The sequence below is a fragment of the Salvelinus alpinus genome, chromosome 5, assembly GCF_045679555.1.
Source record: "Salvelinus alpinus chromosome 5, SLU_Salpinus.1, whole genome shotgun sequence".
Taxonomy (NCBI): Eukaryota; Metazoa; Chordata; class Actinopteri; order Salmoniformes; family Salmonidae; genus Salvelinus; species Salvelinus alpinus.
This window is the reverse complement of record NC_092090.1, coordinates 82,472,228-82,489,490: the sequence shown is the minus strand read 5'-3', so window position 1 is coordinate 82,489,490 and position 17,263 is coordinate 82,472,228. Positions and strand designations below refer to the sequence as shown.

General features: G+C 41.7%; 1 protein-coding gene across 1 annotated transcript in view; it reads right to left on the bottom strand.

Moving 5' to 3' along the window:
• jak2b (Janus kinase 2b) overlaps positions 1 to 17,263 on the bottom strand; it is a 50,647-nt gene that overhangs the window by 3,562 nt on the left and 29,822 nt on the right. Inside the window, exons 10-22 of the mRNA XM_071403699.1 lie at positions 17,001 to 17,187; positions 12,421 to 12,545; positions 12,098 to 12,232; positions 11,766 to 11,853; positions 11,130 to 11,257; positions 10,753 to 10,891; positions 10,299 to 10,450; positions 10,011 to 10,161; positions 9,557 to 9,693; positions 9,135 to 9,324; positions 5,682 to 5,806; positions 5,284 to 5,456; positions 3,983 to 4,100 (exon numbers count right to left, since the gene is read on the bottom strand). Of these exons, the coding sequence (XP_071259800.1) occupies positions 3,983 to 4,100; positions 5,284 to 5,456; positions 5,682 to 5,806; positions 9,135 to 9,324; positions 9,557 to 9,693; positions 10,011 to 10,161; positions 10,299 to 10,450; positions 10,753 to 10,891; positions 11,130 to 11,257; positions 11,766 to 11,853; positions 12,098 to 12,232; positions 12,421 to 12,545; positions 17,001 to 17,187 (1,848 nt within the window). The remainder of the gene's footprint in view (positions 1 to 3,982; positions 4,101 to 5,283; positions 5,457 to 5,681; positions 5,807 to 9,134; positions 9,325 to 9,556; positions 9,694 to 10,010; positions 10,162 to 10,298; positions 10,451 to 10,752; positions 10,892 to 11,129; positions 11,258 to 11,765; positions 11,854 to 12,097; positions 12,233 to 12,420; positions 12,546 to 17,000; positions 17,188 to 17,263) is intronic.

Genomic DNA, 17,263 nt, shown 5'->3' with positions numbered 1-17,263 from the left:
AGGTCAGTTAGGATCACCACTTTCTTTAAGAATGTGAAATGTCAGGATAATAGTTGAGAGAATGATTTATTTCAGCTTTTATTTATTCCATCACATTCCCAGTGGGTCAGAAGTTTACATACACTCAATTAGTATTTGGTAGCATTGCCTTTAAATTGTTTAACTTGGGTCAAACGTTTTGGGTAGCCTTACACAAGCTTCCCACAATAAATTGGGTGAATCTTGGCCCATTCCTCCTGACAGAGCTGGTGTAACTGAGTCAGGTTTGTAGGCCTCCTTGCTCGCAGACGCTTTTTCAGTTCTGCCCACAAATTTTCTATAGGATTGAGGTCAGGGCTTTGTGATGGCCACTCCAATACCTTGACTTTGTTGTCCTTAAACCATTTTGCCACAACTTTGGAAGTATGCTTGGGGTCATTGTCCATCGACCCATTTGTGACCAAGCTTTAACTTCCTGACTGATGTCTTGAGATGTTGCTTCAATATATTCACATAATTTTCCTCTCTCATGATGTCATTTATTTTGTGAAGTGCACCAGTCCCCTCCTGCAACAAAGCACCCCCACAACATGATGCTGCCACCCCCGTGCTTCACGGTTGGGAGGGTTTTCTTCGACTTGCAAGCCTCCCCCTTTTTCCTCCAAACATAACGATGGTCATTATGACCAGTTATATTTTTGTTTCATCAGACCAGAGGAAATTTCTCCAGAAAGTACGATCTTTGTCCCCATGTGCAGTTGCAAACCGTAGTCTGGCTTTTTTATGCCGGTTTTGGAGCAGTGGCTTCTTCCTTGCTGAGCGGCCTTTCAGGTTATGTCAATATAGGACTCGTTTTACTATGGATATAGATACTTTTGTACCCGTTTCCTCCAGCATCTTCACAAGGTCCTTTGCTGTTGTTCTGGGATTGATTTGCACTTTTCGCACCAAAGTACGTTCATCTCTAGGAGACAGAACACATCTCCTTCCTGAGCGGTATGATGGCTGCATGGTCCCATGGTGTTTATACTTGCATATTATTGTTTGCACAGATGAATATATATATTTTTATTTATCACAATTTTCTTTAACCATTTTTGGTCTTTAATGCAGGGCCGACAGACAAGTTCGTAACTTTTCCCCCCTTCCACTTGCCTCTTCCATTTTTGTGGTAATGCTGCAATTAGTTGGTTGTAATTTTGGGTAGAGCAGACATTTCCATATGTCTGTGTTAGCTGCATGTGTGACATAACTCCACCAGTTGTATTTATGATATAATTTATTATCCTTTTTCGATTCAATTAGTATATTTGAGTTTAACCACAATATTTGTTGTATTATTTGTTCTGCCTTTTCAGGTGGATTTAAACTGAAATTGAAAACAACTTTCTAAGGCTTGTTTAAAAAATGTTGTTTTCAAATAACTGAAAGTGAGCAGCTGTAATCTGAATAAAGGGAAAAAGGCCATTCTTGAACATAGGGTGAGACATTCTTACTAATTTACTAGAGAACCATTACAGATTTAAGTATAACCTTTGTATGACTGATGCCTTTAGTGAGAGATCTAATTCTTTAATATTTAATGATTTCCGCCCTCCAAATTCATATTCATTATATAAATAGGCCCCTTTAATTCTGTCTGGCTTGCCATTCCAAATAAATTGGAATATTTTTTGTTCATATAATTTAAAAAGCAGGTCACTAGGTGTAGGCAAAACCATAAGGAAATAGTTAAATTGTGATATGACTAGAGTTAATCAGGATTAGTTTTCCACAAATAGACAGGTATTTTCCTTTCCATGGTAGCAAGACCGTATCCATTTTTGCTAACTTTCCTATTTTTTCGAACTTTCTATAAAAATGTATTGGAGTGAGATCATTTTTTTCTTTCGGGATATGTATACTGAGTATGTCCACGTCCCCATCAGACCATTTTATTGGTAAACTACACGGTAATGTAAAAGTAGCATTTTTTTGTGATCCAATACGTAATAATACGTAACACTTATCATAATTTGGTTTTAACCCAGAGAGGTTAGAAAAAGTATCTAGATCCTCTGTGAGGCTGTGGAGGGATTCTAATGGTGGTTTTAAAAGAAAACATGAATCATCAGCGTACAATGACACCTTTGTTTTTAAGCCATGGATTTTTAATCCCTTAATATTATTGTTGGATCTAATTTTAACAGCTAACAGCTAACATTAATAAATAGATATGCCGATAGTGGACAACCTTGTTTAACCCTTCTTGACAGTTTAAAAACTTTGAGATGTAGCCATTATTTACTATTTTACACCTAGGGTTACTATATACATATACTAGAAACTTTAACCCATTTTATAAAGAGATTCTCCAAAATTGAAATATTCCAGGCATTTACATATAAACTCCAGTCGTACTTTATCAAAAGACTTTTCATAGTCAGCTATGAAAACCAGGCTTGGTTTCCCCGATATTTCATAGTGTTCTATTGTTTCCAGTGCTTGTCTTATATTATATCCAATGTATCGTCCATGTAAAAAAACCTGTCTGATTAGTATGAATAATATCTGACAAAACCTTTTTAATTCTATGCGCCAAGCATTTAGCTAGAATTTTTGTATCACAACACTGAAGTGTAAGAGGCCTCCAATTTTTTTAATGGACTGGATCTTTATATATACACCACTTGGATCCTGTTTCAGTAATAATGAAATCAGACCACCTTGTTGCGTGTCCGATAATCTACCGTTTATATAGGACTGGTTAAAACATGCTAATAATGGTCCTCTGAGTATATAAAAAAAAGTTTGGTATACTTCTACTGGTATGCCATCCAGCCCTGGAGTTTTCCCAGACTTAAAGGCTTTAATTGCATCAAGAAGTTCCTCCTCTGTAATTTGGCCTTCACATGAGTCTCTCTGTACAGATGTTAATATTACATTATTAATAGTAAAAAAATACATACAATTAGCATCGGTTAGTGGAGATGGAGGAGACTGAAATGGAAACATATTCTTAAAGTACTTTACATCCTCTTCCAAAATATAGTCCGGTGAATCATCCTTCTTTTTCTCATATCACCATCATTAAAAACTCTAACTGTTTCAAAATCACCATTGGCCTCATGGTGAAATCCATGAGCACTTTCCTTCCTCCCCGGCAACTGCGGTAGGAAGGATGCCTGTATCTTTGTGGTGACTGGGTGTATTATACACCACCCAAAACCCAATTAACAACTTCACAATACTCAAAGGGATATTCAGCGTCTGTTTTGGACATTTTTACACATCTACCAATCGGTGCCCTTCTTTTCAAGGCATTGAAAAACCTCCCTGGTCTTTGTGGTTTAATCTGTGCTTAAAATTCACTACTCGATTGAGGGACCTTACGGATAATTGCATGTGTGGGGTACAAAGATGGGTTAGTCATTCAAAAATCCTGTTAAGCACTATTATTGAACACAGAGTGAGTCCATGCAACATATGTGATTTGTTAAGCACATTTCTACTCCTGAACTTGCCATAACAAAGGGGTTGAATACTTATTGACTCAAGACATTTCAGCTTCTAATTTGTTCGACAAACATAATTCAAACTTGACATTATAGGGTATTGTGTGTAGATCAGTGGCACAAATCTCAATTTAATACATTTTAGTTCAGGCTGTAACAACAAAATATGGAAAAGTAAAAGGGTGTGAATACTTTCTGAAGGCACTATAGCTCCAACCTTGGTTCATAGCATGTTTATACTGTGTGAGCAACTTATTCTTATTTTTATGTCCCTTTCTAGCTTTTGGGCATCATAGTTTGTTTTAACAGGCTATGTGATCTTAACGTAGCCTGTTAAAATTACCCTGATGTTCCCCTTGACACCATGGGGCCTTATGCTGTAACATATACCATCTTTGCCTGAGGTCAGTAGGCTTTGCATATACAAGTAGCAAGTATTTAATGAGACAACATATTAGATGTATTTGAAGAAAAAAAATCAGAGAAGGGAGAGAGAGAGATGAACTCACTGCAGGAGGGCTGCAGTTCTTGTCGCTGTGGGTGAACAGTTCATAAAGCACTACGCCAAAGCTCCAGATGTCAGAAGCCACAGAGAACTTGCTTTCTGTCAGAGACTCTGGGGCATACCTGCACAACAACACAGAAAAAGTGTCTAAAATCTCTCTCTTATTTTTCTCTCAAAAAAAGGATGACTAGGAATTACAGTTACACCGCATAGGAAGCCAAGGAAATGTGTGAAGACGAACAGCTAAAGCACAAATCTAACACAGGAACTAATAATAAAGTCAGGAACAAGATTGCACAGTTCATAGAACTCTAAACTAGGGCTGGACAAAATGTTCAAAATACAGTATCATATCACAATATTATCCAAATTTTTCACAGAATAATGGCATTTGACAGTTGTTTTTATGTTTTTGAATAATAAAAGTTCTAAATAAGCTTTGACTAGTGCATGACCCTAGGGTGGCAACAAATTCTAAGTGGATTTAACGGGGCTGTCTCTATTCTGACTGTTTTAAAACAGCGGTGTCAAACTCATTCCATGGCCATGTGTCTGCTGGTTTTTGGTTTCACCTTTCAATTTGTGTCCAATTAAGATCTAGATAACCAGGCGAGGGGAGTTCCTAACTAATCAGTGACCCTTAATCTATCGCGTACACGGGAGGAGCGAAAACCTGCAGACACTCGGCCCTCCATGGAATGAGTTTTGACACGTGTTTTAAACTGTTTAGTCAACTTCAACCCAAAATAATTTATAGCATTTATCAATTTTTGCATTTACTGCACTCGTTTGCTATCATTTCCACACTGTGGCTTGTTTGTTTTGTCTTTATCATCAAAAAGTCACTTTTCCCTTATTTTTCTCTGTAACCATGTTTCCATCCACAGTTTTTATGTGAGTAAAGGCATACTGTATAAATAATCATCACGACAGCTTTGTTAGAAACGGGAAGTTTCGGTACAATTTTATAAATGCTGGCAGATGATTTCTTCATCCTTTTGTGTCTGTAAAATCGTGTGAGAAATGGCGGTGGAAATGCCTCAATACCGGTATGTAGTAAATATAAGTAAACCACCTAGTCCTACTTTAAACGATTATGTTGGTTAACTTCAAGAAATAGCATTGGTCACTACGAAAATAAAAACTGTTCTTTCTGCCAGTGACCGAATAAAACTGTCCCTCCAGGATTTGCAGAATTTTAAAAAATGATTTTCACAATATGCAATGATGATAATAAGCACGGAATTGTTAATTTTGCTAAAGAAAGATAGCAGAATCCTGGAGGGACTGCTAAAGGTGTCTAACCAGAAGATGGGGCTCTCTCCAGGCTCCTTGACCATATAGTACTCCTTGTCCTGGGGCAGGACCTTGCTCAGGCCAAAGTCCCCAATCTTCACCCTCAGCTCACTCTCTACCAGGATGTTCCGGGTTGCCAGATCTCTGTGGATGTAGCGCTTGGTTGCCAGGTACTCCATACCCTGCACACACAAAAGAACAAAGACAAAAACGTTCAGACCTCATACATGCTTTACCTTTACTTCACACTAGGTTGCTGTCTGTATTAGTGTGTATTATAATGTTATGAACTATCACCATATGGTAAACATCAGGCATCAGTTGAGGGTAGATATCTGGATATGGAAGAGTAAAACCATTATAATCAAAAGGTTAATGTTACTTTCATATCTGGTCACTATCAGTACCTTGCATATCTGAGCAGTATAATGCACCAGTTTCATGTGGTCTATTCTCTGCTTGTTCTTGATGAGGTAATCTCTCAGACTCCCATAGGGCAGGTATTCCATGATCAGTCGCAGGTTTCTCCGGCCTGCAGACAACAAACAAATAGAGAAACATTCACCTCTGCACTGACTTAGGATTCTACGAATAACTCGCTGAACTTGTCTTCCTACTGGATTAAAAGGATCTGTTGGAGTTACAAGGCAACTACTATTCACCTTCTGTGACTTTCAGAGAACATAAAAACACTGCCAACTTTCCTGCTCACTCAGAGTTCACACATCAATAGTGTATTTTAGAACGATCTTTTCAGAAGCAAACAGGTTACTAATGATCGGATCCTGGACTAACAGGTTACTAGATCTTCGACTTCGCACAAGACTGTGTGGCCATGCACGACTAACACCATTATCAAGTTGTCATCTCACGTCTGGATTACTGCAACTCGCTGTTGGCTGGGCTCCCTGCCTGTGCCATTAAACCCCTACAACTCATCCAGAACGCCGCAGCCCGTCTGGTGTTCAACCTTCCCAAGTTCTCTCACGTCACCCGCTCCTCCGCTCTCTCCACTGGCTTCCAGTTGAAGCTCGCATCCGCTACAAGACCATGGTGCTTGCCTACGGAGCTGTGAGGGGAACGGCACCTCCGTACCTTCAGGCTCTGATCAGGCCCTACACCCAAACAAGGGCACTGCGTTCATCCACCTCTGGCCTGCTCGCCTCCCTACCTCTGAGGAAGTACAGTTCCCGCTCAGCCCAGTCAAAACTGTTCGCTGCTCTGGCACCCCAATGGTGGAACAAACTCCCTCACGACGCCAGGTCAGCGGAGTCAATCACCACCTTCCGGAGACACCTGAAACCCCACCTCTTTAAGGAATACCTAGGATAGGATAAAGTACTCCTTCTAACCCCCCCCCCCCCCCTTAAAAGAGTTAGATGCACTATTGTAAAGTGGTTGTTCCACTGGATATCATAAGGTGAATGCACCAATTTGTAAGTCGCTCTGGATAAGAGCGTCTGCTAAATGACTTTAAATGTAATGTTAAATGAAAGTTCGCTGACGACACAACGGTGGTAGGCCTGATCACAGGCAACGATGAGTCAGCCTACAGGGAGGAGGTCAGAGACCTGGCAGCATGGTGCCGGAGCAACAACCTCTCCCTCAATGTCAGCAAAACGAAGGAGCTAATCGTGAAAAACAGGAAACGGGGGGGGAAGCACACCCCCATCCACATCGACGGGGCGGCAGTGGAGCAGGTCAAGAGCGTCATGTTCCACGGTGTCCAAATCCTTAGAACTCAAATGGTCCAAACACACAGTCGAGAAGAAGGCGTGACAGTGCCGCTCCCCCTCAGTGAGGTTGAAAAAGTTTGCTATGGCCCCTCAAATCCTGAAAAGGTTCTACAGCTTTACCATTGAGAGCATATTAACTGGCTGCATCACTGCTTGGTAGGGCAATAGCACCGCCCTCGATCGCATGTCGCTGCAGAGGGTTGTGCGGACAGCCCAGTACATCACTGGGGCCGAGCTCCCTGCCATCCAGGGCCTCTATATCAGGCAGTGTGAAAAGAAGGCCCGGAAAATCGTCAAAGACCCCAACCACCCAAGCCATAGACAATTTTCTCTGCTGCCGCATCGCAAGAGGTACATCAAGTCTGACACCAACAGGCTCTTGAACAGCTTCTATCCCCAAGAAATACGACTGATAAATAGCTACACGGACCGAGTTTACCTTGTATCTTATTGACCTTATATTTCAGTGTCTCGACGCACACTTACAGGGCCCTACACACTCACGCCATCATTTGCTCACACAAAATATGAACATACATTTATACACTCTACACACCTGCACACCCACTCACATGCAAGCTGCTGCAACTCTGTTTATTTTATCCTGTTGCCTAGTCACCTTACCCCTATACATATCTACCTCCATCACTCCAGTATCCCTGCACATTGTAAATATGGTATTGGAACCGACCATGTAAATAGTACGCTTACTTACTTATTGTGTTCTTCATATTTCGTCTTATTTCTCATGTGTTTTTTTCCTAGTATTACATTGTTATTGATTATTGCATTGTTGGGCTTTGAGTTTGCAAGAAAGGCATTTCACTGTACTTGTGCATGTGACATTAAAACTTTAAACTTGAGCCTTAAAATAAATACTTTAGGGTTTTGGCAATGAAGCGTTAGCGCAATAGCTGGAAGTTTATGGGTATCTGCTAGCATGCTAGTACATTGAACAAAAATATTAACGCAACATGTAAAGTGTTGGTCCTGTGTTTCATGAGCCGAAATAAAAGATCCCAGAAATGTTCCATACGCACAATAAGCTTCTTTCGTTCAAATTCTGTGCACAAATTTGTTTACATCCCTGTTAGTGGGAATTTCTCCTTTGACAAGATAATCCATCCACCTGACAGGTGTGGCATATCAAGAAGCTGATTAAACAGCATGATCATTACACAGGTGCACCTTGTGTTGGGGACAATAAAAGAACACTCTAAAATGTGCAGTTTTGTCACACAACCCAATGACACAGATGTCTCAAGTTTTGAGGGAGCGTGAAATTGGCATGCTGACTGCAGGAATGTCCACCAGAGCTGTTGTCAGATAATTTAATGTTCATTTCTCTACCATAAGCTACCTCCAACTTCGTTTTAGAGAATTTGGCATTACGTCACAACCGCAGACTATGGGTAACCACGCCAGCCTAGGACCTCCGCACTCGGCCTCTCCACCTGCGGGATCGTCTGAGAACAGCCACCAGGACAGCTGATTAAACTGAGTATTTCTGTCTGTAATAAAGCCCTTTTGTGGGGAAAAAATTATTCTGATTGACTGGGGCTGGCTCCTGAGTGGGTGGGCCTATGCCTGAGTGGGTGGGCCTTATTTATTTCAACTGATTGATTTACTCAGTAATATCATTGAAATTGTTGCATGTTGAGTTAATAGTTTTGTTCAGTATAAATACCCATAGACTTCCAGTCATTGCGTTAATGCTAGTTAGCATTGGCTCGCACAACTACTGTACCTCTAACTTCCTTCATACTGGACACAGAGACATAAGTTGTTGCCATATGTAGGACAGAGACTTGTAAAGTAAACTGAGGAGTTTGCTCCTCTCCTCGATTTCCTCCTCCGGCCAAAGATACTCAGGTGTATCCTATTGCAGAATTGTTTTGAAATCCGCCACACCCCCTTTGAATCAGCTGTTGTTTTCTCGGAGGAGAAAATCATGCACATGTAAAATGGTATGCTACTTATCCATGTATAGATCTATACATGGATGTACCTTACCACTTCACATACGTATTTTGGGATTCCTCCTCTGTAAATGTAATTTGCCTGATGACGCACTAGTGGAGAGTAATTTCAGGAATCAAGCCAATCCCACACGTCACACTGTACCTGCGCTGTAACACACTCCTTTGTATTTGACGATATTCTCATGCTGAAGAGACTTGAGGATCTCGATCTCCCGCTCAAAGTCCCGCATGTGCTCTGCCGTGCTGTGCTGAAGCTTCTTCACAGCCACAACCTCCCCCGTGTTGTCCTGGAGAGGGTCGTACCGGCACATCTCCACACTGCCAAAGTTACCCTGATGGAAGAAACCAACATGATTAAGTAGGGCGGAAGAGATGACATTAAAATCAGCTGATTACTTAATGAAGCGCTTTGAGACGGAATCAGAAAGATCCACCTCCACAAACGAGAACACTGTGTGGTGTTCAAAGACCATGAATGATCATCTGTGGTCATCATTGTTCATGACAATGAGTGTGATTCCTTAGCTTGTGGCCATCATTGGCTGTGATACTGTGGTTCCTTACCTTGCCTAACTGCTGTAGGAAGATGAGGTGTCTCTCCTCAAACTGGACTGGCTCCTGGTTCTCAAACGCCCCAGTGACCCACGGGGACGCTGCTGTTCTGTTTGGCAGGAGGTCACTCTCCACAATCAGCTCATATTCTGTGGGCAAAAACAGCACAATGTCAAATCACGCAGACATGTTCAAGAATGACAGTATTTTTTGCAGACTTGTATTTGTTCCATGTCTGCTTGGATTCTCCCCATCTCTTTTAAGCCCCTAGTAGCACTTGGTCCACCTAAAACACAAACACCGGTAACAGCCTGGATATAATATAGGCTGGTAATATGGCCACCATTACACCCATGACAATTATAATAATCATGACCTCCTTGAGACAATTAACTCAATGAAGAGACCCTAGGACCCATCAGTATGACCCAGTTTAAATCGGCAATGACTGTAGCAATGCACTGACCAGGCGTGAACAGGCTGTTGAGGTCCCTGATGATGACCCTGAAAGAGGGTCTGAACGTGGGCTCGTAGTCCATGCAGCTGGTGATCAGGTTAGCAAGCTCAGTCCACTTAGGAGCAGGCAGCTGGTGGCGGTCCTCGTAAAATAGGTTTTTCTGAACCAAAGAATCATTAGAGGTATGTTAGTTTGAGACTCTTTGTAGTAGGACTGCATATCAAATTGCATTAGTGTAAACATACTGCTACATATTTCTAAAACATAACCTACTGGTATTGCTGATGTGATCCTCACCTTAGAGTTGTCCAGTGTCGCCAGTGGTTTCTCCCCTCCACTGCAGATCTCCCACAGCGTTGTGCCAAAGCTCCACTTGTCTGCTGCGAGGCTCAGGTTGGTAGAATCCTCAATACATTCAGGAGGCACCCAGGGGATTCGCTCAACCAAAACTGGGCCAGACCACAATATGTAATTAATAATTAATTGACGATCAATTCACACAGCATTTAGTGTTTAATAATCCTAACTCTGAAATAGTACAATATGATTTGAATATAATATCTAGGTTGTAATATTTTAAGATGTGAAAGGTTGTAAAAACTGAGGTATTCAAGGATTTTTGGAGGTGTGTCTCAGGTCATAGCTGGGGTAACTTCGTGAGCACAACTGAGTTTTGATGGATAAACGTTGCCCCCTTCTGGCAACCTAGTGGTAACACCGGTGTATCAGAGGAAGAGAGAGGAGAACTCACTATCTTTGGGCAGGACAGTGATGCTGACACCAGGGTCACTCAGCTTGATGAAGGGGGGATTCCCAGTTTTCCGATCCTCTTCCCGGATCAGCAGGACGTTCTTGGCACAGACGTTCCCATGAGCAAGGTTCTTTTCCTCCTGCGGGATTGAGGAAAGGGGACAGTCAGGAGGGGAGGAGACGGGACAGTCAGGAGGGGACGGGAAAGTCAGGAGCAGAGGTGCATCACACCAACTAACTAAACATTCACAAACTTCCTGCAGGCACTGATGGACTGGGGCAGTCTGTGGCTTGTAACACTGAGAATGTATAATTATCCATAGAGTCCCTTTATCAATGAGCAGCCATGTCTGTAGTACAGGTTGGGTTCAGCCTTACCAGGAAGTGCATGGCCCAGGCAAGCTGCTTGGCCACTTCAAGCTTCCACAAGATGTTGACTGAGTTTTTGTTCTTCTTCAGGTATGTGTCCAGGGAGCCAAACTTCACATACTCCTGCACCATGATATCTGTAAGAGTTAACAGCATTTTTACAGGGGTTAAAACACAATACATTGTGCCAAAGGATTAATCAAATGCCACTATTAATTAACCTTTTTGCAATAAAGCATAAATATCGCTATATCAGCTTTCATCGAATCCAGCCCTCCAGTCATATGCAGCACTACATTACATACCAGAGACAACATGGGCCAATCTAAAAGCAGCAGAGGAACACTCATAGAGCACAGAGGCCGGCAGATTAAGAATGGTCAGGTAAGAGGGTTTTGATGAAACAGCTCGGTATTGTAATCCCCCTAAGAATAGCCCACCTTGACTCTGCTGTGGTCTCTTCTTCAGGTTACACAGATTATTATAACGGGTCAGAGGATCATCAGTCACAGTAGGGTAGTGGACATTAAAGGATAATAACCTAAGCTTAAAACGCAGGCAGGTAGTATGGATGGAGGGACACACTCATTCACTTGCTTTATCTGTTATATACATTTCCCAACTGGGACAGATTGATTGACTCACTCTCCTCCCCGCACACACACACGCCGTAGTTCAGCACCAGGTGCTTGTGGGATAGCTGGCTCATCATGCTGGCTGCCTCAAAGAAAGACTGTAGAGAAGGAGAGAGATAACCATCATTAATAAACACCGTCATCATTCATTATAGCCCACCATAGACAATGTCTGATTTAAGACAATAACGCCAATAGACATGACCACAGGCAATTAGTCACCTGCTCTTACTTTCTTTGTAGAAAGATTAAGTACTTTATTTTTTGCCAATCAACTCAGGAAAACGGTTTAATGTCTGATATGTGTATATAATCTATGTGTATATAATCTTAGTTTCTTACCTCCGAGTAGTTCCTGTGGGCCTTGTCCAGGACTTTCATGATGACCTCTGTTTGGTGCATCTCCCCGTAGTCTCCCAGCTCCTTGCGGACCCCTTTGAAGATCTTTGTGAATGTCCCTTGGCCTTGACTCTCAGTCTAAAAAACACACAAACAAGACAATGTCTACAATAAAAGGATGCATTCCTGAATCTTTCATTGATAATAAACAGACACTGCATGCTGGTTATCCAAAACTGTACTAAACAGTGAGATGATGACATCTACAATTTTGCTGTATGAATGAAAATAAGACTGTGTGTCTGTGTTGAAAGTGAAATGCTTACATATTCCAGGTCCTCTTTCCTGATCTTGTGGAACACCATTTGGTTGATGTTGCGTCTCTGTAGGGAGGGAGAGAGTGGCACATCTGAGCCCTTGTTACTCCTGGATACCAGTAAACTGGACTTGTCTGTCAAGAAAAACAAGAGGACCGTATAATCAGCCTTAACCATTGACAGTATATTGAGTTTAAGTGGAGCAATGCCTCAACATGTCAAAGAACTTCTCTGCCAATTTAGAGGCAAAAAAATCTAGATTTTAGGTGGGACTCCAGTCTCCTTTTCACCTCATTTATCAACCGATTTACTTAACAGAAGGCACATCTCAATAGCTAGTCTTGGCATGACATGACATGGCACAAGTGGGCAAGCAAGGGGGAGGCCGGTGACATTGTTAAGTTCATGTTTTAAGTATCCCTATATTTCTGTTATTACGGGGCTATCACTCAGTCAAGAGTGCGCATGCGCAGGAAGTCGGGTCGTTGATGGACCCAGCCTTGAGTGAAATGGCTACTTTGTAGTGTGTTCATATAGTATAGTAAACTTTGTTAAATTGGAACCTTGTCGCTGTGTCATTTCGAGTTAACATTGGTAGCAGAGGATGGCTAATAACTACAATGTGCCACCTCGCTTCGACGAGAAGAGGTCGTACGAAAGTTGGAAAAATGAACTGGGAATCTGGACACGCGTTACTAATCTGGACGCGAAAAAGCAAGCACTTGTGGTGGTATTATCGCTCGAGGGAAGAGCGAGAGATACAGCACTGGAAATATCCGTTGAGGATTTCAACAAGGATGACGGTATGGGAACTTTGATCACAGCACTGGATTCTGTATTTCTTAAAGAGAAAGAACGAGGCATATTCAAACTTTGACAGTGTTACGAGAGATATTTCGGTTGCAATGACGGACTACATCATTGATTTCGAACAGAGGTACAATAGGATGCGCAAGTACGACATGGTTCTCCCGGATGCAGTGTTAGCTTTCAAGTTGCTAGATACTGCCCGTCTAGATGGTAGGGAGAAACAGTTGGCTTTGACTGCTTGTACTGTGCTGACTTTTGCATCTATGAAGTCGGCACTAAAAATAATATTTGGTGAAAAGACGTCTGTCGCTCCAATAACAGATGGAGTGAGTGACGCAATATTACACGGAGCAGCAGAGAAAAGGCGCCAACAAGTCACGTTCTCAAGACAACCAGAAGAGGGCGCCATTTCCCGGCACAAATCCACTGGACAAATATGGAAGGAGATCAAAATGTGCTATTTGTCAAAGCACTTACCATTGGGTTAAAGACTGTCCTCATAAAAATTAACAAGTTAAACTAACAGAGGAAAATGTAAACACAGAGATAGAGCAGTGTAACATTACACTGTTTTCAAATGAATCTGCTTCTGATACTGAGATTTTTATAGTTGAATCCTTAGGATCTGCTGTGATTGATACTGCATGTACACGGACAGTGTGTGGTGCAAAATGGCTTGATAGCTATGTCAGTTAACTAAATATGAAAGAAGTACAAAATATGATTGACACACCAAGCAACAGAGCTTTCAAATTTGGAGATGGGAGAATTGTCCATTCTACCAAGAGAGTTAAGATACCAGCAAAAATTGGTCAGACTAAGTGTCACATTGAAACAGAGGTGGTCCCTACAGATATCCCCTTACTATTAAGCAAAGCTTCCCTCAAGAAGGCAGAGGCTGTACTAGACATAAAAAATGACAAGGCAGTGATGTTTAAACAACCAGTGACTCTTGAACTTACTACCTCAGGCCACTATTGTGTAAACATTTTAGACAAAGACATCACACAGAGTCCATGCAAAAATGAGATTCTGTCTGACACAGAGCACATGGAGATTCTGACAGTCACAGAGAACATGAGCACTAAAGAAAAACACAGTATTGTTAAAGCTTTACAAACAGTTTGGACATGATACAGTTGACAGACTTCAGAAGTTACTCAGCAGTTCAGGGAATAATGATGACGAGTTGACTGTCAAGAGTGGAAAGGACCGGGAGTAGTCATTGGTCAAGATGGTGTGGTGATATTTGTGAGGCACGGAGGCATCATTGTCAGGGTGCATCACTCAAGATTGCGGAAAGTAAATGATCAACAAGATAGAGGGGCTGTTGCTGAGAATCAGTCTCCTAATGAAAATGACAAAAAGGACACAGTAACAGACACAAACCTACCAGATGTCGCATCCAATGATATGGACACTGAAACTGACACAGGAAATGGAGCAGAGACCTTCAACCATGCCACAGGTAATACTGTTGAGCGTTCAAATGAGGAAAACATTCAACAACAGCCACATGTGTTAAGAGAACATGGTTGTTCCAATCTGAAAACTGAACAAACTGTTAAATACATGGACAGAGAAAGTGGTATTCCACATACAGCAACCGTCATTGGACGAGCAGGAAAAGCAAAACACAAGAACTGGTACAACTTGCAGTACTCTGAACCAGCTACACTTTCTGGTACAACAGGGTCAACTGACCTGTCACTTGTAGATAATATCAGAATTGAACCAATGGAAAATCGAGAAAAACAGAATGACATTCAAAATGATGATGTACTTGAAACAAAGGACGTGTCATTTGACTCAGCTAAGCTAGATGAGCTCAGTAATTGGAGGAAAAATGGAGTGTTTGAGGAAGTCAAAGACATTGGCCAAAAATGCGTCTCAACAAGGTGGGTGTGTACCCTTAAAGAATCCTTAACTGGAATAGTGCCTAAAGCACGTCTAGTGGCTAGAGGTTTTGAGGAGCTGGCTGCTAAAGAACTCCCAAAAGACTCACCGACATGCGCCTCAGAGTCACTCAGATTGCTGATGTCAGTGATCTGCCAGAAAAAATGGAAACTTAATTCCATAGACATCAAATCTGGATTTTTGCAGGGAACAGAGCTGTCAAGGGACATTCACATCCGACCTCCGCCTGAAGCTAAAAGCGAAGGAACACTGTGGAAACTAAAAAAGTGTGTGTATGGACTGGCAGATGGATCACTCTACTGGTACAACAAAGTCAAAGCAACAATGCTGAATACAGGTGGAAAAATGTCACAAGTGGATCCTGCAGTCTTCTATTGGCTTGATCAATGTGACTGGAGTACTTGCCTGTCATGTTGATGACTTTATCTGGGGTGGCTCACAGACCTTCAACTGTGATTCCACACCTCAAAGCTGTTTTCTAGGTTGGCCGTGAGGAGCATGATCATTTTTGTTATGTTGGCATAGAGTTTATTACAGTTGATGGAAAAATACTGATGCAACAGGAGAGCTATATCAAGAATCTTCAACCCATTCACATGGATTCTTCAAGAGCCGTACAAAGGAATTCCCCTCTATGTGGAATTGAAGCTGGTCAATTGAGGTCAAAGATGGGACAAATTTTATGGGCTGCGAGACAGAGTAGACCTGGTTTGATGGTTGCAACTTGGCATCTAACACAAAACACGCCACTGTACAAACCATTCATGAGGCAAACAAAGTTGTTCGTAAACTTAAATCACATCAAGTGACTTTGTTGGAAAAGATGACTCTTTGAAACTAGTTGTCTTCAGTGATGCTTCGCTAGGTTAACACTGGTGGGACAAAACTGCACTTTCTACCTGTAGTTTGTGTCACTGACAACTACTCATTAGTTGATGCTGTGAAGTCAACCAAGTCTGTCACAGAGAAAAGACTTTGAGATTAGCAGCATCAAGGAACTTATTCAAGCACAGAGAATCCAGCGGATTCTGTGGTCGACCACAAAGGAACAGCTTGCTGACTGTCTGCCTAAAAAAGGAGCATCCGGTCTTGTGCTCCTACAGGCTCTCGCTCCTACAGGCTCTCAGTAATGGAAAGTGGCAGCTTGAGTAATACAAATAAAAACTGTCACACAACCCATTTGTAATGGGGATCTTGAATAATACTTGGACATTGAATTATGTTGTTGATGTTTTAATTGTCTTTAAAGAAAAGGGGGAGATTGTTAAGTTCATGTTTTAAGTATCCCTATATTTCTGTTATTACGGGGCTATCACTCAGTCAAGAGTGCGCATGCGCAGGAAGTCGAGTCGTTGATGGACCTAGCCTTGAGTGAAATGGCTACTTTGTAGTGTGTTCATATAGTATACTAAACTTTGTTAAACTGGAACCTTGTCGTTGTGTCATTTCGAGTTAACATCACATCAGACGAACCCCTTGAATGGCCTACACCTTGAAGTTTCCAGTTTTTATTATTTTATTTAACCAGGCAAGTCAGTTAAGAACAAATTCTTATTTACAATGACGGCCTAGGAACAGTGGGTTAACTGCCTTGTTCAATGGCAGAACAACATATTTTTACCTTATCAGCTCGAGGATTCGATCTAGCAACCTTTCGGTTACTGGCCCAACGCTCTAACCACGCTCTAACCACTAGGCTACTTGCCACCCCAGTTGTGTCTAGAAAAATTATATTTTGCTCAAAACATATATTTTTACCATTAAGTGTGTGTACATTACTGTATTTATGCTTGGGATATTGTTTTTGTTTTTCAACAGGAAAAATTCCAACATAGCTGGAGTGAGTCTTTAAACTCAGTTACCTTTGGATTTGGGTGGGCAACACTTGCTGAACTGGAAAATTATGCCATCAGAGCGCACAGTCTCCTTCTGGTAGCAGCTCAGCAATTCCTGGAGGTTGCTGAAGTTCCTTTTGGTTCCACTCAGATTGAACTCTCCATTAGCAGCCTTAGTGATCTGGCAGTGCTTGTACTCAATGCCATCGTATACCTAAAGGAAAGCACAGGAGCAAGAACTTATAATCAAATCAGTGTTCCTGTGACATGATAGTTAAATATGTTCCTAA